General features: G+C 32.0%; 3 protein-coding genes across 3 annotated transcripts in view; 2 read left to right on the top strand and 1 right to left on the bottom strand.

Annotated features, from left to right (window-relative positions):
• The window catches only part of LOC107412847 (nascent polypeptide-associated complex subunit alpha-like protein 1), a 444,693-nt gene that overhangs the window by 312,747 nt on the left and 106,464 nt on the right, over window positions 1-25,482 (top strand). The window lies entirely within an intron of this gene.
• LOC107412808 (uncharacterized) overlaps window positions 1-25,482 on the bottom strand; it is a 123,489-nt gene that overhangs the window by 95,044 nt on the left and 2,963 nt on the right. The gene's annotated exons all lie outside the window — the stretch shown is intronic.
• On the top strand, window positions 12,299-16,311 carry LOC107412835 (uncharacterized). Its single transcript, XM_048469983.1, has 2 exons — window positions 12,299-12,832; window positions 15,757-16,311. The coding sequence occupies exons 1-2, from the start codon at window positions 12,299-12,301 to the stop codon at window positions 16,309-16,311; spliced, it is 1,089 nt and encodes a 362-aa protein (XP_048325940.1).

Below are 25,482 nucleotides of genomic sequence, written 5' to 3'. Positions count from 1 at the left end.
AGGAGTTCCAAATCGCACCCCGTCCCAATTCGATTGAGCTGTGAGGGATGAGCATGCGATCATAGAGGTGTAACACCCCGTCCCAAATCGCACCGGAATCCGTGCACATTGACCGTTGACCGAGCGGGTCAAAAGTTGACTTTTTACTCCAGTTTGAATTTCCAGTTGACCACAGTACCGTGGCGAAGTGCATGATGCCCCGAGTTCGTAGACTAGTAGCACGTCGAAAACGGAGTTACGGTTTGAAAGTTATGGGCAAAACAAGTTGAAGTGCAAACTGTCCAAGGGGTGCCGGAGTTGACTTTTCATTTATGGGGAAATTAGTTCACAGACTACCGGCATGCTTAAAACAGACATCCGGTTAAAAAGTTATGGACGCGTGAAGTTTGCCGGATACCGTAATATTTTAATGTTTTTGAGTCGATGAACAATGAAATGCCATGTGTCGTCACCTGATTGGTCCACGTGGAATGAACAGTGTCACACGATGGGTTTTATTTGATAAAATCTCGGGGAAGAGAGAGAAAGAGAGAGAGGAGAGAGAAAGAAAGAGAAAGTCTGACGGCCAACGGAGATTTTCAAATTTTCCGGCCGATCTACTGTACACGCACCGGCCAGCAAGATTCCCCTCCCCATTTCTGGCAAAACCTCAAAGTTTCACGGCGATCGGCCGCCGGACGCGCCCGGATCGGACGTTCAGAGATCGACGGTGACTTTTTCCCTCCACCGCCGATCGACCCATTTCCGGCCATTTTCTGGCCACACGCGCCAGCTAGCCAGCACCACCTCCTCAAGTCCGGCCGACCAACCAAGTTTCACAGCCATCGGACCACTAATGCGCCGGGATCGGAGCGTTTTCTGGCGAGGGACCGGAAATCTTCAAACCGTGATTTCTCTGCCGTCCGGCCTCCGTTTGCCTCACCGCCGGTCCCGTTGGATTGCTCTCCCCACGATCTACAATTTGCAAAAAATCACAGCCAACGGCCACCGCACGCGCTGCCGCCGGCGACGGTTGCCGGTGACCGTGGCGGCTCGCCGAAAGTTACTGTTCTGGCGAGTACCCAGTTTCCCGGTCGACTCCAATCCACTGTGTTCGACCTCCTGAACCTGAATCCGGCATCCGTTTCCGCCAATTCGCAACGGTTTGGGAGAATTGCGGAGCCAAAACCCGAAAAAGCTTTCCGGCGAGATTTCGACCCCGTCGGGTCCGATCACCGGAAAATAAGACCGAATCCGTGATCCTCATCATGCGAGCTTCGATTCGGTATATAACTCGCAACTTTTAGATATCGTTTGGTGTTTGCTCCCCGGGTACCCATTTGGGAATTATCCGAATAAAATATTAATATTTTTGGTTGGTACACTAGGGTTGTTTAGGTGCGCGTACGAGTGGTGGAGTTGATCCCGAGGAGGATCTTAGTTGATTTACGCGCTCAAGGTGAGTGACCCACCTTCAAAAATTATTTTGGGCAATTAATTATGTTTAATTGGTATTTAAATTATGCTCATGTGGTACAATTTGGTTATGGTTTTATTGTGGTTTGTTGGTTATCAATGTTTCGTACCGGTTTATTAAATAAAAATATGTGGGATGGTAAATGTGAGAATTTAATGTATTTCCCACGGTAATTTTGGAAAACGGTACGGTTGGTTAATAATGTTTATTTTTAGACGCACTCATACAGTATTGGTGTTCTGGTGTATGGACATGTGGTAGCGCGCAGGTATTATGTGGTTTAGCGCGCGGTTATTATTTCTCCCGTTGTTGTCATTGGACCGTGGGCAGGCAAGTTTGTTATTGGCCACAGCCGGCCCCCTCCTTGGCCGGGAGATGGTTTCAGCAGCGGTATTGTCGGGACGCCGAAGTTTTGCAGGTTTCTCTCTTTAACCCCCCGCCAGTCGGTGCTCGGGACGCTGGGTATCGGAGGGCATCACCGGTATATGGTGTAGTGCGTTAGATGTAATTTGCAAATAACGTTTTAAACCCCAAAGGTGTTCAAAAATTATTTACTATAATTTATTACATTTTAATTATACATTGGGGTATGTATTTATTTATTTATTGTTTATCATATGGTTTAATCCCTTGGTTTTCGGGAAATACGTACATCGGGTTTTGTGAAAAGGTTTTAAAAAGGGAACATTTCAAACGGAGCGATTGATGAGAGTTTTGAGGGAAATTATTATTTCCAACAGTTATTATTATTTATTTATCAATTGTTGGTATTTATTCAATTTTCTTAATTGTTATTATTATTATTTTATTATCATTAAAAGTGTTCAGTAGTTAGGGTCACTCATTGAGATGATTAGCATCTCACGTTTTTAAGTTCCGTTCCCTTAGGTGCAAGTGGTGGTAGACGTTCTTCCGGAGCGAACCAAGTTTTCCACTGCTGTTGTGTTTCGAGAAGTACTTCTGTACTTTTTTTCATTTCAGTGTATTATTTATTTCATCCTTGTTGTATTTCTGTTGATTAGCACTTCTTAAAGCTCTGTATACTATTGGGACACTTATGTTTTATTTATGCACTGGACTGTTGTTATTGTTGAGAAGTGCTGAAATTTGTGGAACAATTTGTAGTTTGCGGGAGGAATAAGGGGATGAGTATAGAAGTGTGTTTTCAGTGCAGGTAATTTTTGGTTAGTCCTACCCTTAGGGCAGGTGCTGCCGGATTTTCCGTTGGAAGGTTCGGTGGTATTTTCCTAGGATCAGGGCTTGTCTAGGGTTCCGGGGAGGAATTCTGGATGGGTCCTGACAAGAGGAGTTAGCGTGGTGGGTTTCAGAGACCAAGAATTGAAATGGTGGTGTTGTGGGTTGAATTGAATATTGGAAAGAAAGAGAATTGAGGACGTAGAGTTCTAGAAGCTTTCACGCTTTTGTAAAATATTTTTTTTTTGTTATTGTAATTTTTTTTTAATTCCTTTGTAATTTTTTTTTAATATTTTTACAAGTATCATTCAAAATAATAAAATTCAAACTTAACAAAAAAAATTAAGTACCAATTGAAAAGATAACAAAAAAAAAATTAGGGGACCAAAGCTAACGCTTTTACATCCCAACAGCATTGGCTTTGGTCTCCTAATTTTTTAAATTTTTTTATTATTTTCTTTTTTACTTTCTTTTTTTTTTAATTCTTTTGTAATTTTTTTTTTTTATATTTTTGCCAGTATCATTCAAAATAAAAAAAATCAAACTTAACTAAAAAAGAGATTGAGGATTAATTGAAAATTATAAAATCGAAAAGATAATAAAAAAAAAATTTGGGGGACCAAAGCCAAAGTTATTACATCCCAGCAGCGTCGGCTTTAGTCTCCCCAATTTTTTAATATTTTTTATTATTGTTTTTTAATTCCTTTATAATTTTTTTTATGTTTTTGCAAGTATCATTCGAAATAATAAAATTAAAACTTAACAAAAAAAATTGAGGACAAATTGAAAATTACAAAATTAAAAAGATAATTAAAAAAAATTGGGGCCAAAACTAACGCTATTACATTCCAGCAGCGTTGGCTTTGGTCTCCCAATTTTTTAAATTTTTTATTATTTTCTTTATTTTTTTTAAATCCTTTATATATATATTTTTTTATATTTTTGCAAGTATAATTCAAAATAATAAAATTCAAATTTAACAAAAATATTTGAGGGCTAATTGAAAATTACAAAATTGAAAAGATAATAAAAAAAAATTTGGATGACCAAAGCCAATGCTATTACATCCCAGCAGCGTTGGCTTTGATCCCCCAATTTTTTAAATTTTTATATTATTTTTTAATTCCTTTGTAATTTTTTTTTTATACTTTTATAAGTATCATTTAAAATAATAAAATTTAAACTTAACAAAAAAAATTGAGGACCAATTGAAAATTACAAAATTAAAAAATAAAAAAAAATTGGGGGACCAAAGCTAATGCTATTACATCCCAGCAGCGTTGGCTTTGATCCCCCTATTTTTTAAAATTTTTTATTATTTTTTTTATTCCTTTAGAATTTTTTTATATTTTTACAAGTATCACTCAAAATAATAAAATTCAAACTTAACCAAAAAAAATTTGAGGAGCAATTCAAAATTACAAAATGCTTTTACATCCTAAAAGTCTTAACTTTGGTCCTCCAACTTTTTAAATTTTTTATTTTTTTCATTTTTTTTAATTTCTTTGATGAAAATATGATAATAAACAAAAAAAAAGGGGTTTGTGTTTAAAATTGGACAAAAAAAAAGAGAAAATTGTTTTTGATGAAAATATGATATTGAACAAAAAAGAAGAGGGTTTGTCTTTAAAATTGGACCCAAAAAAAAGAGAAAATTTTTTTTTTTATGAAAATATGACAAAAAAAAAAAAAAGAGGGTTTGTGTTTAAAATTGGACTAGAAAAGAAGAAAAAAAGGGAAGGAAAAAAATGTCACAAAAGGGATAAAAACCGATGCTATTTTCAGAAGAAACGGCTTCTTATAGGCTTTAGCGATGCTATTTTAAAATAGCGCCGCTAAAAACCAAATATATAAATCAGCTTTGTATAAGCTTGAGTGACGTTATTTTAAAAATAGCAGCGCTAAAAACCATATATATAAGTTTATATATTTAGTTTTAGTTTTTAGCGATGCTATTTTAAAATAGCATTGCTAAATCCTGTATAATGCTAATGCTTGTTCTGAACATAGCGTCAGCTTTGTTCTCTTTTGTGACAGTTTTTTTTCTTCCTTTTTTTTTCTTCTTTTCTAGTCCAATTTTAAACACAAATCATTTTTTTTTATTATCATATTTTCATCAAAAAAAATTTCTTCTTTTTTTTTTTCCAATTTTAGAGAACCCTTTTTTTTTTTTCCATTATCATATTTTCATCAAAAGTTTTGTCCTCTTTTTTTTTTTTTGTCCAATTTTCATCAAAGGAATTAAAAAAATTAAAAAGAAAATAATAAAAAAATTAAAAAATTTGGGGACCAAAGTCAAGCTTTTTAGGATGTAAAAGCATTGGTTTTGGTCCTCCATTTTTTTTTTTGTTATCTTTCCAATTTTGTAATTTTAAATAATTTTCAATTTTTTTTATTAAGTTTGAATTTTATTATTTTGAATGATACTTGCAAAAATATAAAAAAATGATAAAGGAATTAAAAAAAAATAGTAAAAATTTTTAAAAAATAGGGGGACCAAAGTCAACGCTGCTGGGATTTAATAACGTTGGCTTTGGTCCCCCAATTTTTTTATTTATTATCTTTTCAATTTTGTAATTTTCAATTGGTCCTTAATTTTTTTTGTTAAGTTTAAATTTTATTATTTTAAATGATACTTGTAAAATATAAAAAAAATTACAAAGGAATTAAAAAAAATAATAAAAAATTTTGAAAAAGTGGAAGACTAAAGCCAACGCTGTTGGGATGTAATAGCGTTGCCTTTGGTCCCCATTTTTTTCAAATTATATTTTCAATTTGTAATTTTTAATTGGTCTTCAATTTTTTTTTGTTAAGTTTGAATTTTATTATTTTGAATGATACTTGCAAAAACATAAAAAAATTATAAAGGAATTAAGAAAAGAAAATAATAAAAAATATTAAAAATTGGATGGACTAAAGCCAATATTGCTGGGATGTAATAACGTTGGGATGTAATAATGTTGGCTTTGATCCCCCAATTTTTTTTTATTATCTTTTCAATTTTGTAATTTTCAACTGGTGCACAATTTTTTTTGTTAAGTTTAAATTTTATTATTTTGAATGATACTTGGAAAAATATAAAAAAATTACAAAGAAATTAAAAAAATAATAAAAAAATAATAAAAATTTTAAAAAATTGGGGGACCAAAGCAAACGCTGTTGGGATGCAATAGGGTTGGCTTTGGTCCCTTTTTTATTTATTATCTTTTCAATTTTATAATTTTCAATTGGTCCTCAATTTTGTTTGTTAATTTTAAATTTTATTATTTTGAATGATACTTGCAAAAATATAAAAACATTAGAAAGGAATTAAAAAATATATATGAAAAAAATTTAAAAATTAGGGGACCAAAGTCAACGCTGCTGAGATGTAGTAACATTGGCTTTGGTCCCCCAATTTTTTTATTTATTATCTTTTCTATTTTGTAATTTTCAATTGGTCCTTAATTTTTTTTGTTAAGTTTAAATTTTATTATTTTAATTGATACTTGTAAAAATATCAAAAACAAAAATTATAAAGGAATTAAAAAATAATAATAAAAAAAAATTTAAAAAATTGGGAGACCAAAGCCAACGCTGCTGGGATATAATAACATTGCCTCTGGTCCCACTTTTTTTTAATTATCTTTTCAATTTTGTAATTTTTAATTGGTCCTCAATTTTTTTGTTAAGTTTGAATTTTATTATTTTGAATGATACTTGCATAAACATAAAAAAAAATATAAAGGAATTAAGAAATGAAAATAATGAAAAGTATTAAAAAATTGGGGGGACCAAAGCCAATGCTGCTGGGATGTAATAACGTTGGCTTTGATGCCACAATTTTATTTTTATATTTTTTCAATTTTGTAATTTTCAATTGATGCTCAAATTTTTTTGTTAAGTTTGAATTTTATTATTTTAAATGATACTTGTAAAAAGATAAAAAAATTACAAAATAATTAAAAAAAATAATAAAAATTTTAAAAAATTGGGGGATCAAAGCCAACGCTGCTGGGATGTAATATGGTTGACTTTGGTCCTTTTTTTTTATTATCTTTTCAATTTTATAATTTTCAATTGGTTCTCAATTTTTTTTGTTAAATTTGAATTTTATTATTTTGAATGATACTTGCAAAAATATAAGACAATTATGAAAGAATTAAAAAAAAAGAAAATAAGAAAAAAATTTAAAAAATTAGGGGATCAAAGCCAACACTGCTGGGATGTAATAACATTGGTTTTGGTCCCCCAAATTTTTTTTTATTATCTTTTCAATTTTGTAATTTTCAATTGGTCTTCAATTTTTTTTTTGTTAATTTTGAATTTTATTATTTTGAATGATACTTGCAAAAATATAAAAAAAAAATTACAAAAGAATTAAAAAAAGAAAGTAAAAAAGAAAATAATAAATTTAAAAAAATTAGGGGGACCAAAGCCGATGGTGTTGGGATGTAAAAGCGTTGGCTTTGGTTCCCTATTTTTTTTTGGTTATCTTTTCAAGTTTGTAATTTTCAATTGGTCCTCAATTTTTTTTTTTGTTAAGTTTGAATTTTATTATTTTGAATGATACTTGTAAAAATATAAAAAAATTACAAAGGAATTAAAAAAATAAAATAACAAAAAAATTAAAAAAATTTACAGAATCGTTAAAGCTTCCAGAACTCTATGTCCTCAAACCTCCTTCTTTCCAATATTCATTTCAATCCATAATACCATCATTTCAATTCTTGGTCTGTGAAACCCCACCACTATAACTCCTTTATGATTGCTTGATCATCCCTCACAGCTCAATCGAAACTCTCTAAGTAGAAATTCCTCAATCTCATATCCGATCAAAATTGGGGCCTCAAGACTCAAAAGAGCCCAACCAAACGAGACTAAATTTCAAGGCCATAGACGCCCTTTCTGCTCTAGGCAGCGATACAGTCACCACCGAGACTTCTCTCTAGGCCATGTTAAGACTACTCTAGACCACCAAGAAAGAGTAGCCCTTAATCTGAAGGAAAATGACCACTTGTTTGATACCTAATCCGGTGATGTTCTGTAGGTGTAACACCCCGTCCCGAAGTACACTAGAAATTTCTCAAATTTGACCAAGGTTGACTGGGTTTGACCGTCGTTGATAGAGAATGGTCAAATGTTGACTTTTTGCTCCTGATGAAATTTCACATTGACCGAGGTACCATTAAAAAGTACACATTGGCACAAGTTCATAGACTAGTAGCACGTCGAAAACGGAGCTACGGTTTGAAAGTTATGAGCAAAACAAGTTAAGGTCCAAATTGTCCAAGGGGTGCCGAAGTTGACTTTTTGTTCATGCAAAGTGGAACTTTGACTCATGCATGGTTGTGAAGTACTCATTGATACGAGTTTATAGACTAGCTGTATGTCCGATTTGGACATGTGGTTTGAAAGTTGCGGACCTGTGAAGTTTTTCCGAGATAGCATTTACTATTCATAGATCCGTATGTGTGTGAACAGTGATTCCACGTGTCAAAAAAGTGGACCCACCTGTGAGTGTACAGTGGCACTCATAGGCATTTTGACTGGCTAAGAAGAGGAAGGAGGAGAGAGAAAGAGAAGGAGAGAAAGAGAGAGAGAGAGAGAGAGAGAGAGAGAGAGAGAAAGAGAGAGAGCTAGAGAGAGAAACCCAACCGGCCAACCGCCGTTCACCCATTTCCAGCCACCAGAACAATACATGCACCACCCTAGCTTGAAACCCACCTGAAAACCTGCCGGCTAGCGAAAAATCACGGCCAACCGACCGCCGACCCGCCCAGATCGAAACTTTTTCCGGTGGCGGCGCCGATTGCTTCAAACCCAGATTTCTCTCCATTTCAACCTCCTTTGCCTCACCGCTGGTCCCGTTGAGTTACCCATCATCAGATCTACCACTTCACCAAGTTTCACGGCCAGTAGCCACCGGACGGGCCGCCGGCGGTGGCGGATTCCGATGACCACGGCGGCTCACCGGAATCTGCCAATTCCGGTGAGTTTCCAATCACCCCACCTATCCTTCCCCACTAATTCAACCTCCTAAACCCAAATACGAGGTTTCTTTCCTCCAATTCGCGACGGATTGAGAGAATTGAGGACTTGAATTCCGAGAGCTTTCCGACGAGATCCCGACAACCACAGGTTCGATCTCCGGGAGGAGCACGTGTGCGTTATGAAATTGATCCCATGGAGGATCTTGCGTTAATTGCGTGCGCAAGGTGAGTGATCCACCTTTAAAACTATTTGGGGGTGATTAATTATATTTATTTTGTGTTAATTTAATATTTAGAAATATGCTCATGTGGTGGAATTTAAATATAATTGTGGTAAAAATTTTATTTTATATATATATACATATATATGTGCTTATTGATGCTAAATAAAAGTTTGGTTTATTAAGGAATTCTGCATTATTATTATTGTGATTTAATTGTATTTATTATGCATGAGCAAGGTGTTTTCATTTAATTAATTGTATTTGGATTTTAATATTATTTTTGGGCATGATTTGATTTTAAATATTTCAAGAAAAATATTTTTTTAAGTTTGGTGGTTTCAAATTATATAATTATGCCCTTGAAATATTATTTGATTGATTTTATGATTTGGGGAAAAATTATTTGTATATTATTATTGGTGGATTTATGCTGGAGATATTAAAGAAAAATATGGGAATGTGAGTTTGAAAAATGGTATAATTTTCACGGTGAATTTTGGAAAAATTTGCGTATTTTAATAATAAATTTGGTTATTTGTTTTAGACGCACTCATACAGTACTGGTGTTCTGTACTGTATATGTGGATGGGCGCACAAGTTATAATGTCTCCCGTGAGTTGCCATCGGACTGAGGGCAGACAAGTTTTATATAGTCCACATAAGCCGTCCCCCTCCATGGCCGGGTGACGATTTAAGCAGTAACGCTGTCGGGATGCCGAAGCGACCGTATGCAAGTTTCTCTCTTTAACCTCCTACCAGATGGTGCTCGGGACGCTGGGTATCATAGGGCATCACTGGTATATAGTGTGGTGCGTTAAATTATTTTCTCGATACGAATTTCAAACCAAGATGCTTTAGAATCGTGTTTAAAAGTAAACATATTTAATTTTGTTTTATTGCTTATTTCAAACTAATATTTCTAAAATGTATTTATTCATGTTTTTTTATCAATTATTTTAAATTGGTGTTTTAGATATTTATTTTACCATGTTGATATTATTTATTTAAATTTTGAGATTTTAACATGAATTTTATTGTATTTTTTTATCTATTTTAAATTGAGGTGTAAAATCTATTAAAATGTTTTCTTGATTATTTTATTGATTTAAACAATAAATTTTATAATTTATATACTGAGTTTATTTTTATTTTATGCCAAAATTTTCTAATACAAGTTTATTTACGATTTTATTTATTTTATCTAGTGATGTTTTATTCTAAATTTAATTATTGGATTTTTTAAATGTTTTCAATGTATATATTGAGTTCTAAATTAATATTTGTATTTATGTGCATTCTAAATTATTGCATTCCGTTTAATTTGATATTTCCTTGATTATTTTTTTATGTAAATTTTATAGTGATTTTGTTTATTTTATTTATGACATTTTGTGTACAATTTAATAATTGTTATTAAAATTATTCTTGTTTCTTATTATACATTCTAGATCTTTAATTTACTGTATTTTATTTATAATTTATTAGATTGATTATTCCTTGATTTTTGAGGTACAATTATTGGGTTTTGTGAAAATATTTTAAAAGGGGAACTCTTCCAACTGAGTGAACTGTATGGGTTTTTGAGAGAAAATATTATTTCAAATATTTATTATAATTATTTATTAATTGTTTGGTATTGATTAATTAAGTTTCTTTTATTGTTATATTATTAATATTATAATTGTGTAATAGATTGGGTCACTTACTGAGATGATTAGCATCTCATATTTTTAAATTCCATTCCCCTAGGTCTAAGTTGGGAAACGTTGATCATCCGGGGTGAGCCCAACGTCTCAGTTCATTGCCGAAAGTCCAAGAGAAGCTTTTCCTCCCTTTTTCCTCTCCATCTTGTATTGCTTTTTTATCTGTCATAGTATTAAAGTCATATTTATTTGTATAACGTTCTGTATACGGATTGGACAGATATTTGTTTAATTGCTTACTGATTCCTTGTTATTATTTTGGAGTGCTGTAAATTTGTGAAAACAAATTGTAGTAAGGTGGGAGGAATAATGTGGTGTTTATTGGAGTGTGTTTTATGTGCAAAGAATGTTGTGGTAAGTCCTACCCTTAGGGGAAATGTTATCGGATTTTCCGTTGGAAGGTTTGGTGGTGTTTCCCTCCGATCAAGGCTTGTCTAGGGTTCTGGTGAGGAATTTTAGACGGGTCCTGACAGTAGGTCATCGATATCATTGTTTTTTTTTTTTTTTTGGTTTTTTGTTCACATTTAAAAAAAAAAACAAAGGCTAAAAAAAAAAAAAAAACAATGACTCACAAATACTAATCTTTAACCCAAGCTCTAAATGGATTTTGGATTGTCGAAGAGAAGGCCCCGGGCGGTGGAAGCAATAGAAGAATATCTGGGGCTGGAATGGTGGAGATTGTGGATTTTATTTGAGAATTTTGAAATAGTAAGAGATGATGGATTTTATTTGGGAATTTTGAAATGGTGAGAGATGGTGAATTTTATTTGGAAATTTTGAAATGGTAAAGTCTGTGTGAAACAGTGGTGCTAGTGGGAAAGAAAATGATATTTTGAAGCGGGAAGGTTGAAGGAAATTTTTTTGAAGTTGCAATCTTATCACATGTAACAGGGAAATATTTGAACCGTTCACTGAATAAGTTGACATCTAATAGCTGGTTATTTTTCCACATTTTTGGACCGTATCATTTTCATCAAATCGGTCTTGATCATAGAAAAACTCTATATATATATATATGAGATGTATTGTGAAACTATTTTTACTTTATATATATATATATATATATATAGATTGATGAAAATTACCGATAACAAACATCATTCTTCCACGAAAATGCATCTGTCCCAGTGCGTCTCCCCACGTGGAGAAAATTTCTAATGCTTACGCGGAGCACACAGCAAAAATAAATAGAAGTTTTCGAGGTAGGAAAAGTCAAAAAAGAAGTAGAAAAGTAGGAAAACGTAGGAGTTGATACAAAAATGAACCTGTCCCAATGCGTCTCCCCATACGTTTATGATAGAGGGGGAGCACATAAATTTATTTTCTACCTATAATATAATTATTAAAATATCTCTCTTAATAGGCAAGACAAGTCATTCGCATATTTCATCCATTACATTTTGTTAATATAATAAATATAACTGAATTGATCCATTATTAATCCAATCCGTATTAATTAAATTTGAATATTTATATTATGATTATGGATTAGGTAAGATATTGCCAATCTATTACACCTGCAAAGCCAAATGCTTCAATTAGATTTTTCTAGATTTAAAATCCCAAACTTACATGGCGCAATATTTTAACCATTCAAATGATCAACTCTAGCTATTCTTTTACATAATCATGGTTAAAGCGATGTATATATAAATATATATATATATATATATATATATAAATACATATAGAGAGGGAGAAAGGGATAAGTTGAGATTGGATCGAAAATATCTAGTAAAGTAGCTTGCGATGGATGGTGAATTGTATAATGCTGCAATTGGTGGACTAAGCGACCACAATCTGTTTGGTAATGTGCATAACATTAGATCGCGTAGCCAAGACAACACTATTCTTCATATAGCAGACAAATTTGGGAAGCTAAGGCAACTTGAAGAAGATGCTTATCTGCTGCGTTTTCTTTACGAGCAAAACAGTGAAGGAAACACTCCACTTCACGTTGCAGCAAAGTTAGGGCATCTGGAAATTGTAAGAATCCTAGTGGAAATGTCAAAAAAGACAGATGTTGAGCAAAATAAGAGGCTATTGACCATGGAGAATAATGAGAAAGATACAGCTCTCCATGAAGCTGTTCGCCATAATCACTTGAGGGTTGTCGAGTTACTAATTGAAGAAGATCCCAATTTGGCGTCCCTAGTAAACGGCGAAGGAGACTCTTATTTTTTCATGGCGGTGGATGGATGCTTTCACCAAGTTGCCCTGCATGTCCTAGACAATGCTCCAAACTGCTCTTATCAAGGAAGGAACGGCATGAACGTCTTGCACGTAGCCGCCATTCGCTCCAAAAGACATTAGTATATCATCACTAACTAATTGATCCCCTATGACATTAATTTCTTTTCTTTTAATCTTTCGTACTTTCCCATATTCACTCTTTTTAATTAGAAAATATATTTTAGTTTTATTGCTGAACAAATGTTCCATCTGAACAAAATTTTCATTCCTCCTTATTTTAGAAGTAAAAATAAAAAAAGTTCAGATCTCATTTAGACTAAATATTCTGTCCTTTTCCAATATTCCTTATAGGTCCTGTACCTTTAAATTGGGAAGAGTGTGATAACCTATGATGTTTTAAGATTTTGATCGATTATATACTGGCAAGAACCATGCTACATAGACTTTTTGGCTCACGTAGACTTGACATCGAAAAGACAGGTAAAAGCGTCCTTTCAAGACATAAATTCTAGTTACATTTATCGTTCTCTTCCATTGCTAAAACATTTAGTTGCATCCCTTTGTTTATATACACACACATATACACGCAAGCATTTTTAGGGTGCGGATCTTAGAGCATCGGCTTTTGTGTGAATTTGTACTGTAGACTGTAAGCCTTTTAAAATGTCCACTTGGTTGTCCCAATGAAAACCCTTATTTTATATAAATTGAGAATATCAAGCTTCTAAAAAAATTGAATTTCATATATATATATATATATACATAATCAAACTGCGTGAGGATATCCATGTTGTAATATATATATATATATATATATATGGCAATTTGTCCCACAAAATTTGAAAAGTGTAATACACCGCTTCTAAAGAGGTGGTTTTTTCTTGGTAAGTCGAAATAGCGAGGCGATTGAGATAAAATTTTATGCCCCATCCTGAACCCAACTCGTCTATATATTTATTTATTTGTTTATATATTTTTAATTTATCAAATTATTAAATGAATGAATATAAATGTATAACTTTATCATGTGTGTACTTTTATAAATTTTATATTTATGTATTTGAAGTATTGAATTATTGCATTATATTTTTAAATATGTATTTTATTGTAATTATGTATTTTGACGATGATATATTTTATTGTATTTTTACTTCATTTTAAACACTTTATTTACAAAGAAAATTATTTGTATATAAATTTTTCAAAAAACAAACACAAAAATTATATCACAAATGGATTAGGCTAGGGAAATTCTTGCCAATCACAAAAAAAAAAGGATGGTAGTATGGGGAATGAGGCTGTCCTACCTCCATTGGTAAATCCTCTTCCCCATCCGCCTCCAAAAGACGGGAGAAAACCATTGGGATAGGGCGAGGAAAACATCCCAGGGATAGGGATAGGGTTTAAAAAACTAACTTCATCCCACCCCGTTTACATTCCTATATATATATATATATATTATTTAGTCTTTTATTAGGATATTTTTATTGATTTTTTTATTAGTATTTCATTTATAAGCCATTTAATATTTTTAAAAGTTAAAATTTAAAAATATATTCAGAATTTATATGAATTCGGATAGAGTTTATTTTATCATTTTAGAATTTTAATATTTTATTTAATTATATAAAAACTCAAATACATCTTCAAGTTTTCACCGTTGAAGATCTACAGATTAATAAGTAAAGTTCTGATAAAAAAAATATTAAAATGTCATAATGAAAGACTGATTGATATATATATATATATATATATGGTTTGCCTTAATTAATTTTATTATTTGGGTAAAAAGAATTAATAACTTTCCTTATTTGCCCTCACCTAGAATATTTCTCATGTTTATATGTAAGGTTAATAGAGTCCAAAAGCTTCTAAATTTTGAGTTAATGTATATTTATGAATTTATTAATTGTATTTGTAGGGTTAAAATGGTGGTAAGAACAATTATGAATATATCTCGGTGTCTTAGGTTCAGCTAGTTCTAAGTGAAATCCTCCTCCTCAAAACTTTCAATTTTTCTTCTTTTTGTTGATATAAGCTTGCATCAGTGTCTACTAAACTATAATATTAATATTATGAAAAAAGCTTGCATCAGTGTCGTACTAAACTACAATATTAATATCATGAAAAAAGCTCGCATTAGTGTCGTACTAAACTACAATATTAATATTATTCTTAATTATGTTCTATTAGGAATATGCTCTAATATAAGGTCACTATCATATTGATTATCAAAGTGTCATTTGAAATAATGATTTAAAAATAAAAAATTTAGTTCGATAAATGACAACTCTTAACATTTATCATATTAAAATGTTTTCAACATAATTAGGTGGGAAATATGTTGACAACTTATCAAAATTCATCATGCCATTATGTTAGAGTTCAATAATTAGGGTATTTTACTGATGGATAGGTTTGTCAAAGGCAGCGCCCCAAGCCTATGGGTTAGGGATCTCTTAACAAATAATAAACGTATATTATTAATAGGGTATTTTTTGTGGTCTAAGATTTCATTTAGATGAGCAAGCTAGAAGGTTTTAGGTGAAACGTACACAAGTTTTTGGATATTTAATTTAAGAATTTTGTTATTTGTCACGATTAATGACGACTATTAATTTATGTGGTAAATTTAATTGAAATATTTACTTATATTATTCTTCATAATAAAATTTTAAAAATGAATCCTTAAATAGTAATAATATAAATTACTATTTAATAATTTTTTAATAATAATTAATAATGACAAATAGTTTTTTGTTCTTTTTTTTTTTTTTTTTTAGTTTAAGCATGCATACAATTTTTTAGTTCTCTAGCTGTTGCAAACAAAAATAAAAATTGAAGATCTCAATTGAACATTTAGCCTCCCTTCAATTAAAACTATGTAAGTTAGATGGGTAGTGAAGTGCAGTTGAATATATATATATAAATATATACTTTCCTTAACTAATTAGCCCTAAAAAAAAAAAAAAAATCTACAATTTGTCGATTCCTATGTAGATTTTGGGCTTCAGGTTCTGGTAAAACTTCAGGCTTCGACATTAGAACAAGCTGATGATTTTGGATGGACTCCTCTTCACTATGCCGCACATTTTGGCGACGAGGTGCTTGTTCAACGATTTTCGAACAAAGGTAGTAAGAGCCTTCCTTTCTCTAGGAACAAAGAAGGTATGTCTGCCCTTCACATTGCAGCAAAGAAAGGACATGATGCTGTCCTTAGAGTGCTGATGGAAAGTTGTCCAGAAGTTTGTGAGTTGGATAAAAACGGTAGGACAGCTCTTCATATTGCGGTGGAAAGTAGAGAGGAAATTGCGGTGAAATTTTTCCTAGAACAGGCCATGGCATTTAAGGATCTTATAAACCTGAAAGATAATAAAGGAAATAAATCTTTGCATGTAGCCTCTGCTGTGGGAGATTTCCATATTTTAAGAATTCTTACAAATGACTCAAGAATTGACAAAGAAGCTACAAACAAGAACAAAAAGACATTTGTTGACATGATCCTATCAAACAAGGAGCTACAGGATACTGAAATTGTAAGTTTTCTGGCACACCTTCAAAATATATGAATGCATGGCTTACATCATCTAATTAATATGCATATATGATATAATATGACCAAGATGTACAATAGAGAATATTTGATGGTATACATAATACATAATTAGCCAAGCATTAACTTCAAAAAGAAAATATTTATTAGGTATGAGATTAAGAAATTGAAAAGAATAAATATAGAAGTGGTCAAATAATAAATTTCGTATATATATATATATTGGTTTTGACTATATTTATATGGAGCAACTCGATCCTTTGATTTATAATTCTTTATTTTTAAAAAGAAATACTAATATTCATGTAATTTTAAAGTTTTTTTTTTCTTTGTTCCTTTTTTATAGAAGAAATATTATGATTTAGGGTTGTTATTTATAATGTCAATACATAGTTAAGGTGTTTTATGTATGTATTTAACCTGCATTATTTGATCATATTGTATCTATGTGTGTGTGTGTGTGTGTGTTAGTGTTGTAGTACTTTTTGTCTATGTGCTGATCTTCCTTTCTGAAACCAATTATAGTACTGGTTAATTTCATGCATCCAAAGTCATGTGTGTTTGCATTAATAAATATCTTGAAGCTGATTGATATAATCGAAAAAAGTAATGGATTACATACATCCACGTGGTGCAGTTGCAGATGATGGTGAGATTGGAGGTAGAAATTGTTTTAGTGCCACGTTCTAAATAGAAGATGGATAGAAGAAAAACAAATAAAGCAGAGAGTAAGGAAAAGAAAAAAGATGAAATACAAATTGAAGAAGCCGAAGAGGGTTGTAAACAGCAAAATAATGAAGCAGAGAGAAAGGAAAAGAAAAAAGATGAAATACAAGTTGAAGAAAACGAAGAAGCCAGCTGGAAACATCTTGAAAAGATGGTAATGGTATCATCGGACAAGAAGAAGCCGTATAAAATTGGAAGAGGATTTGAAAATATGATGAAGGATTCCTCCATCGATTTACTAGTAGCAATAATCATAGCTACTGCCACTTTTGCGGCATCTTTCGCAATGCCCGGTGGTTACAACAACTAGGGGCTATGAGTTCTCCGCAAAAGTAGAGAATTCAAAAACTTTGTAATTTATTGTAAAATCGCTTTTTTTGCATCTACTGTGTCCTTGTTGCACCACTTTCTTCTCACGCTAAATGGAGAAATATCCACAGTCACTTTATTCCGAAATTCGTTGGACAGGATTATTTACAGTGATCTCACTTGGCGCGATGGTTTATGCTTTTGACCAAGGTATAGAGGCAGTCATCCCTAGAACAGAAAACCACAACTCCTTCAAGGACGGAATTTATATACGTGATTTCATCGTCCTTCTTTGCTTCTACATCTTTGGTTATTTTTCTCATCTAGCATCGGTCAAGTTATACGAAATAGCTAAAATATTTGTGCCTTGTGACAGTGTGAGAAGTCATTTTGGATTCTGGAGTTGAAACATTATGTTTAAATTCAAATTGCATATCAATGTTGGAACTCCCTATCTATTGTATTAGCTGTGCCGAATATTGTTAATGTAACAACCCAGACTACCCGCATGCGATATTATCCTCTTTGGGCCTGAGAAATCCTCTTACAATCCAACCCTCAAGGTTTTAAAAGGCCTCGCAAGGGAAAAGTATTCACACCCACTTATAAGGAGTGTTTTGTTCCCCTTTCCAACCAATGTGGGACTTCACAATCCACCCCCCTTGGAGCCCAGCATCCTCGTTGGCACACCGATTCGGGTACTGGCTCTAATACCAATTGTAACAGTCCAGACCACCTGCATGCGATTTATCCTCTTTAGGCCTGAGGAATCTTCTTACAACCTAGCCTTCAAGGTTTTAAAAAGCCTCGTAAGGGAAAAGTATCCACACCCACTTATAAGAAGTGTTTCGTTCTACTTTCCAACTGATGTGGGATTTCACAATCTAAGTGTAACAGCCCAGACCACACGCATGCGATATTATCCTCTTTGGGCCTGGGGAATCCTCTTACAACCCAGCCCTCAAGATTTTAAAAAGCCTCGTAAGGGAAAGGTATCCACACCTACTTATAAGGAGTGTTTTGTTCTCATTTCCAACCGATGTGGGACTTCACAATCCTCCCCCCTTGGGGCCAAGCGTCTTCACTGGCACACCAATTCGGATACTGGCTCTGATACCAACTGTAATAGCCTAGATCACCCGCATGCTATATTGTCCTATTTGGGCCTAGGAAATCCTCTTACAACCCAGCCTTCAAGGTTTTAAAAGGCCTCGCAAGGGAAAAGTATCCACACCTACTTATAAGGAGTGTTTTGTTCTCATTTCCAACCGAAGTAAGGCTTCACAGTTAAGTACTGCCAATAAACTCCACTATTAGTTTAATGATATAATGTACCACCTTAAATTTGATTTTAATCAATTAATAATGTTTTTTTTTTTTTTTTTTTTTTGTTTTAAAAGCACTTTTGTACCTAGTTTGGGGAAAAAAAATCGTTACAATTTCGTAGCAACTCTGATTAAGACCTTGTGAAAAAAAATTAGAAAAAAAGATAAGAGAAAAAGACTGAGAGGAAAGAAAATTAAAGAAGAAATGAAGTTTTCTAAAAAGGGAATTAAAATTTATTAATAAAAAAAAACCAAAGATGTTGAAATTCATATTTGAGTAAATGCATAAGAGAGGGAACGAAGAGTAATATTGTATGGAATGAATACTCCACACTTGTATTGATGCTCTAGAGTCTTGATTGTTTACAATATTTATATATATACATGATACAAAGCCAAAACTTACAGAATATTCTAAATATTACACTTAGCTAACAAAACTTTTGAAGGTGCTGCTTCTTATCGCCTTGCGCTGTTTTACATACACTTATCTCTTCTAACAACAGTTGCCATTTTGGTTGGTGATGATGCTTAGATGTGTGTGAGTTGGTTCATTTGGTTGAAACATGGGGAAATCAAGATTCAATTGAATTTGGTTTGATGTGATCCTCATTTGTGTGGATGGCATGTCTGAAGGAAATGCTACGTGCAATGAAGATGACATGGAGTCGCACCACTCATTCTTCGGTCGATAATAGCTAGTTTTCTCTCTCAGCTAGTTCATCTTCGGTAAATATTTATCTTCATTGGAGACAAGCGCTCTGTTTATTTCTAAGCAGATTCCCACTATTAGGGAAAGTTAGCTCTGTTTTCAAAAAACAGTGTTTTCAAAAAACAGAGGATGGCAATTTGTAAAAGTTGCTATGTTTATTAAAAACAGAGGATGACAATTGTTATCTTTTGACTACATACATCTTGACCATGGTCCTAATGAATATAAGTTTTCCAAATCTTAGATTACACATACTATAACTCTATGAAATAAACAATAGGATCATATGGTGCTCGATATGAAGCTATCACATGTTCCAAATCATCCAAATAACGTCAGGAAAGAAATATATAAAGAAACCAAATCAATTTTAGTAACAATAACATCTTAATTTCAACAATCCCTCTGCCTCCTTCATGTTTTCTTCACAATTTTTAACCCCTCTCGCCCCTTCATGTTTTCTTCACAATTTTCGTACAACAATATCAATTTTTAGTACATGTTTCCTTTCACTACAAAAAGCACATTGGAAATTTAACCAACATTGAGGTTACCGTGACGGTGGCCATGAATGGAATATTAAAAAAATTATGTGCTTGTCCAGAGGAGAGTACCGCCTTCATACCTTGCTCAAAAGCACGCAACATAAAGACAAGCAACGCACTTGTTAAACTGGTTTTCACATTCATCGTGAAATAACGGGTAAATAATTTTCCAAATGCCGGTGAACTAAATTGGATGAGAACGGAGACAGTGGACAGGAAAAAAGCCAGTAAATCATGGACAATGAAAATTGTGAATTGTGTTCGTCCCTCTAAAATTGCAATTCCCCTAAATATCAAGCAATTTCCAAAATATTTTCCCCCTCAATTTCTAACATATTTATATATATACGTATATATCAGTTTTATATATTCAACTACCTTAGAGCTATTCGAGTTCAAATTGGGTTTACCTCATAGTCAGCTATTCCATCCCACTTTCATTTTCTACAATTTGCTGTTTTCTTTTCATTTCGTCGATGAACAACTTGTGGTTAAGTTAGATACTGGGCCTCCTACAAAAAGAGAAAATGAAATTCCCATTTAATGAGAGAGTTTCTTAGGAAATTTGCAAGCTGCCCCTTTTACATAATAACGAGTATTTTGCACATATAATATCCTGAACATGATTTGTAAGTTTCCCTGTTTTGCTCGAAAAGAAAAACGCAGCTGCAGATAATCATCTTCTTCAAATTGCCTTAGCTTCCCAGATTCAGCTGCTACATGAGGGGTAGTGTTGTCTTAGCCGCGGGATATGATGTTCTTGTCCACATTATCATTTTTCAATATACCACACAGATTGTGGTAGCTTAATCCATCAAGTGCAGCATTGTACAATGCAGCATCCATTGCCAGCTCGTAAGCTACCTTGCTAGATAATTTGATCCAATCTCAACTGTCTCTTTTTACAGCTTGGCCGGCTTCGGGGAGTGTGTGCTTGTATAATATGATGGTGCATGCATGGGAAAGTGGATGGCAACCCTACAGCAATTGCCAATGACATATTGTTGTTATTGTGCAAAGAGTATAGGAATTTAGCAATTGCAATCACCAATGGTGTTCTTGACAATTCCTATCCTCTTTGCACAAGACCATTGCATGTTTGGTATGCTGGATTGAAGGATCACAGACAGGGGACGGAGCCAGAAAAGTGTACCATGGGCGACCATTTAATGGTCTCAAGCACTTGCTTGCACTTTAAGAGAGAGAGAGAGAGAGAGAGAGAGAGAGAGAGAGGAAAAAAGAAGAAGAAGAAGAAGAAGAAGAAGAAGAAGTTACTCAATAGCAGTTAATAGGATGGTAATACAATTTTTTTTTTTTCAGTTATTTGAGTTTTAAGATAATTTTGAATAATCTTAAAAGAAAATTTATTTTTAGATGGTTTCTATTTCCTTATTGATTATAGAAATACTAATAACATTGTTACAAAGTGTATTTAGCTAGCAAAATGGGATATATTCCAACAAAATAAAATATTAAAAGCAAAAGAAGAATCAAATTAAAAAAGTAAACTAATAAAAAAAAAATCTAAAACAAACAAATGCAAACTAATGAATAGCCAAAACTAATTAAATAAAATAATATTTAACATAAATACTTGTCATTTACAACATAATTATTTTACGGACATGAATTAATATAAATTTAAATTAGTAAAAATAAAAAAGTTTCAAAGTTGGAGTAAGAAATTTTAAAAGAAAAATTTTTCTTAGATAAGTTGGTAATTTTTTTAATGGTAAATACTTGTCATTTACAATATAATTATGTTACGGATATGAATTAATTAGGTATAATATATATATATATAGTATTATTATTATATTTTTATTCCTTTCATTTTCAATCTTTTTATCTTCCTTTATTAATTAATTTATTTATTTTTGCATCAGATTTTAGTTTTAGGCTTCCCCCCCTTATCTTTCATTTTTCTCTTCATTTCTTTTTTTTTTTTCTCATCTTCTTTTATTTCTTAATTGTTTCTATCTTTATTTTTTTCCTCTGACTCTTATTATTTATTTTTTCTCCTTTAGATTTGTTTTTTTTTTTTTTCTCTTCTTTCAATTTTTTTTTCCCTCTTGTTTATTTTTGTTTCTTTCTCTCTCCGCTGCATAAATGCGTGAATTGTTTTCATCATCATCATCTTCTTCTTCTTTATTTTTTCTTAGCAATATAATAATTATATTATATGGAAAAAAAAATTTGATGCCTAAGTATATACAAGTTTAATAATTAATATTTAATAATATAATAAGTTAATCAAATTAACATTTAAAAATTATTAGATAAATTAATGATCTAATTTAAAAGTTAAGCTCACATTAGGACAGTCTCATGGGTTAAAAAAAGAAATCTAACATTAATTTTGATTTTTTTATTATCATTTACAATAATCCCCTTCACTCCCCACACCCACACCCACCCCCACCCCCACGCCACCTCTGCCAATGTTTTAAATTCATAAGTTTTTTAAGTGCAGATATAAATGACATATTAATTGAATAAACCCCATTTGACATATTAATCCTAATATCAAATTATTAGATAAATGACTTATTTAATTTAATGATTAAACTCTCATCAGGATGACATGATGGGCTAAAAAAAGGAAATCTTTACATTAATTTTGATTTTTTATTATTATAATTTACAATAATTCCCCCTTCCATCTTCTGATGTTTCGAACCCACGATATTTCAAATATAGATATGAATGATGTGTCAATTGATCTAATATTGTTTGACACATTAGTTTTGATATTAAAGATCATTTAATGGCCAAATTTAAATCATTTTGTTTAATTAAAGAATCAATACATTATATGGTAAAATATATTAATTTTTTTAGTAATTATTAAAACAAAAAAATCCAGTTGCAAATGATACCAAATGCTAAACTAGATTAATTTTTCTCATATTCTATTCTGTCTAAATCCTAGCCTAAATTATAATCCAATTCTATCCTACATATCAAACGACCCTACAGGTTTCACTTGGACACCGCTGAATTTTTTTTTTTTTTTTCCATATAAAATTGAAGCAGATACTTAACTCTATATATAACAACATTTGAATACAAATAATCGATGAAAATCAAAGTCTTAAAGTAGGCTTTATCAATTATACCCACCCATATTATATTTTTTCCCATCAGATGAAACATACGTATCAGATAATTATATTTTGTGATATATTTTAAGGTCATATATGTTAAGATATATTAAACCCATTTAGGGGAGAGAAAAAAAAAAAAGAAAAAGAAAAAATTTGGCCCTCCCATGTTTAGGTTAGCGGAAAGGGTTTCAGTCGGTAAAAATGAACTCCAAGTTATGTACCTCTTCATCTACAAGAATCCGTGTTATGTACAGAAGTACTCTTCAGTTAGAATTAGACAACTCACCTACTCTTTTCCTTGTACGCACCTGGCTGGTACTACATAGGCCTGGCCTTGCCAAGCAATTACAAGCCTGGTCACCTCCCATTCACTTCACGGTTTAACTGGACTTACTCCAGGGAATGCGTTTCGAGGGCATTGGGTCCCTGGGTTTCTAGGACAATGGTTTCCCTCAGATCTGGTAGGGCTTTTTTCCTTCTGCCAGCATCAATTTATTGGGCTCGGAACGTTTGTGCTTACGGGATCACTCGTAAATCTTTTGTTTAGTTTGAGCCGGCCAGACTGAACCCGTATCCGAGGGATGATGCCATTGTCATATTCAAAGTGGATGATCAATGCTCCGTAAATATGGTATAATAGCCCCCAATATTTAGGACTGTTGCTCCGCTCACCTCAAGACTAGTGGATATTGCAGATAAGATTGAATATGGATTATTATCAGGGGCGTCGTCATAATGATATGCATAGCGGGTATAATTTTACGTGTTGATATGGAGATTACTATTCAACATGATATATACAGATAGTCAATGTGATAAAATATTGAAGATGGTGACCAAGAAGAAAAAGGAAGATGTGGAATTAGATTCACTGATGCCGATCATTGAGAATAAAAGTGTTGGGAAGGTGCTGTATACTTTGATTACTTAAAAATATAAAAACAGAGCAATGGCCATTTTCAATATTTTGATTACCTACATCTTGACCACTTGTTGCTAAATGTCACTTGTTTATTCTTTGTCTTTTTGGATGAATTTTTTTGCTCGTAGTTTCTTATTGCTGTAATAAGGACATTAAAGTAATCAAGACATGTTTTCCATAAATTGTTACCAAAATTTAAAATGTCTCAAAATCAAATTTCAAACGTATTATTACATTTTATGACTTAAAAATTTATACTCATTCTAGACTTGGAATTTCCACTTAGTGAGCTTATCAAGTAATTAGCAAAAATGTATACCTATTTTAGTACAAACTATTTTAATATTTCTTTGCAAGATTTTATCAAAATTGCCTATTTTGTTGTGTGGGAGATTTGTTTGACTTAAAAGGACATTTATTTGTCATTCCTACCAATTGTAGGGGCATTTTATAAAGAATCCTTCAATCCAAAGAGCTAAAAGTTTGCATGAGATACCAAGTAATCATTGTATTATGATCACTGGTACACTAATTATTTTATACGTCAGTTTTTTTCATATATATTAATCCAAGCAATAACTACCATAACTTATGATGTTGTCTAACTTCTAACATTTGATTATGTTTTTCATGTTCGGAAAAAAATATTTAAGAAGCATAATGTCTATGGAAATGATCAAAATGCTTTAGATGAGAAGAAGTGTAATTAATGCTCTTTTACTTTTATTTGTTATGACATTTTTTTTTTTTGTTGTTTGTTTTTTATTTTTGCTATTTTAGTTATCTTTAAGCCTCATACAATAGAAAATCATAGACAAAATCGAATCTAATGACTAAATTTGTGCCATGCAATAAGAAAGCATATATTTGTACATAACATAATAATTTAATTTTGTAAGTTTTACCAGTTTTTCCCATGTGATAAGAATCATATATTTATATATGAAAATAAAAGCAAGCATAATATAAGTTGTACTTTTTATTAGATTAATTTGCTCTTTATTATATTAAATTAAATTAAATTAAATTAAGTATCATATATATTTTTATTATAAAACTATTGAACTAGGGAATGAGTTCAAATAAGTCAATAGAAATTTCAAAAATGATTAAAATAGAGTGTCTTCAGCCAGCGCTGGCTGATCATTTTTCCAATTGCTAGACAAACAACCTTTGATTAGGACAAAAATGCTCTGTTTATGTCCAAAAAAAAATCCTGTTATTAGGCAAAGTTGCTCTGTTTAAAAACAGAGCTTGGCAATGTGCAATATTTTGATTACATATAGCAAGTTTGACCATGGTCCAAATGTATCAAAGTTTTCCAATTCTGAGATTGCTTACACTATATTTCTACGAAATGGAATATAGGATTATGTAGTCGGTGCACTATTTATATATATAAAAGAAAAATTAGATTTTTTTTTTTTTTTTTTTTGGTGTAAATATTAGAAATATTTCGCAACATGTATTGAACCACAAAGAACCAAAATAAACTTTATAAATTGATTTGAAGAAAAATCCAAAAATAACTAAGAAGACCT

The sequence above is a fragment of the Ziziphus jujuba genome, chromosome 8, assembly GCF_031755915.1.
Source record: "Ziziphus jujuba cultivar Dongzao chromosome 8, ASM3175591v1".
NCBI classification, from domain to species: Eukaryota; Viridiplantae; Streptophyta; class Magnoliopsida; order Rosales; family Rhamnaceae; genus Ziziphus; species Ziziphus jujuba.
The sequence above is the reverse complement of the archived record's forward strand: the minus strand, read 5'-3'. Positions and strand labels throughout refer to the sequence as shown.

Bases quoted from the DNA above. Each gene is read 5' to 3' on its own strand.
- LOC107412835 (XM_048469983.1), top strand. From the start codon at position 12,299: ATGGATGGTGAATTGTATAATGCTGCAATTGGTGGACTAAGCGACCAC. The intron at 12,833-15,756 runs GTAGCCGCCATT...TTTGGGCTTCAG, and splicing joins ACGGCATGAACGTCTTGCAC to GTTCTGGTAAAACTTCAGGC.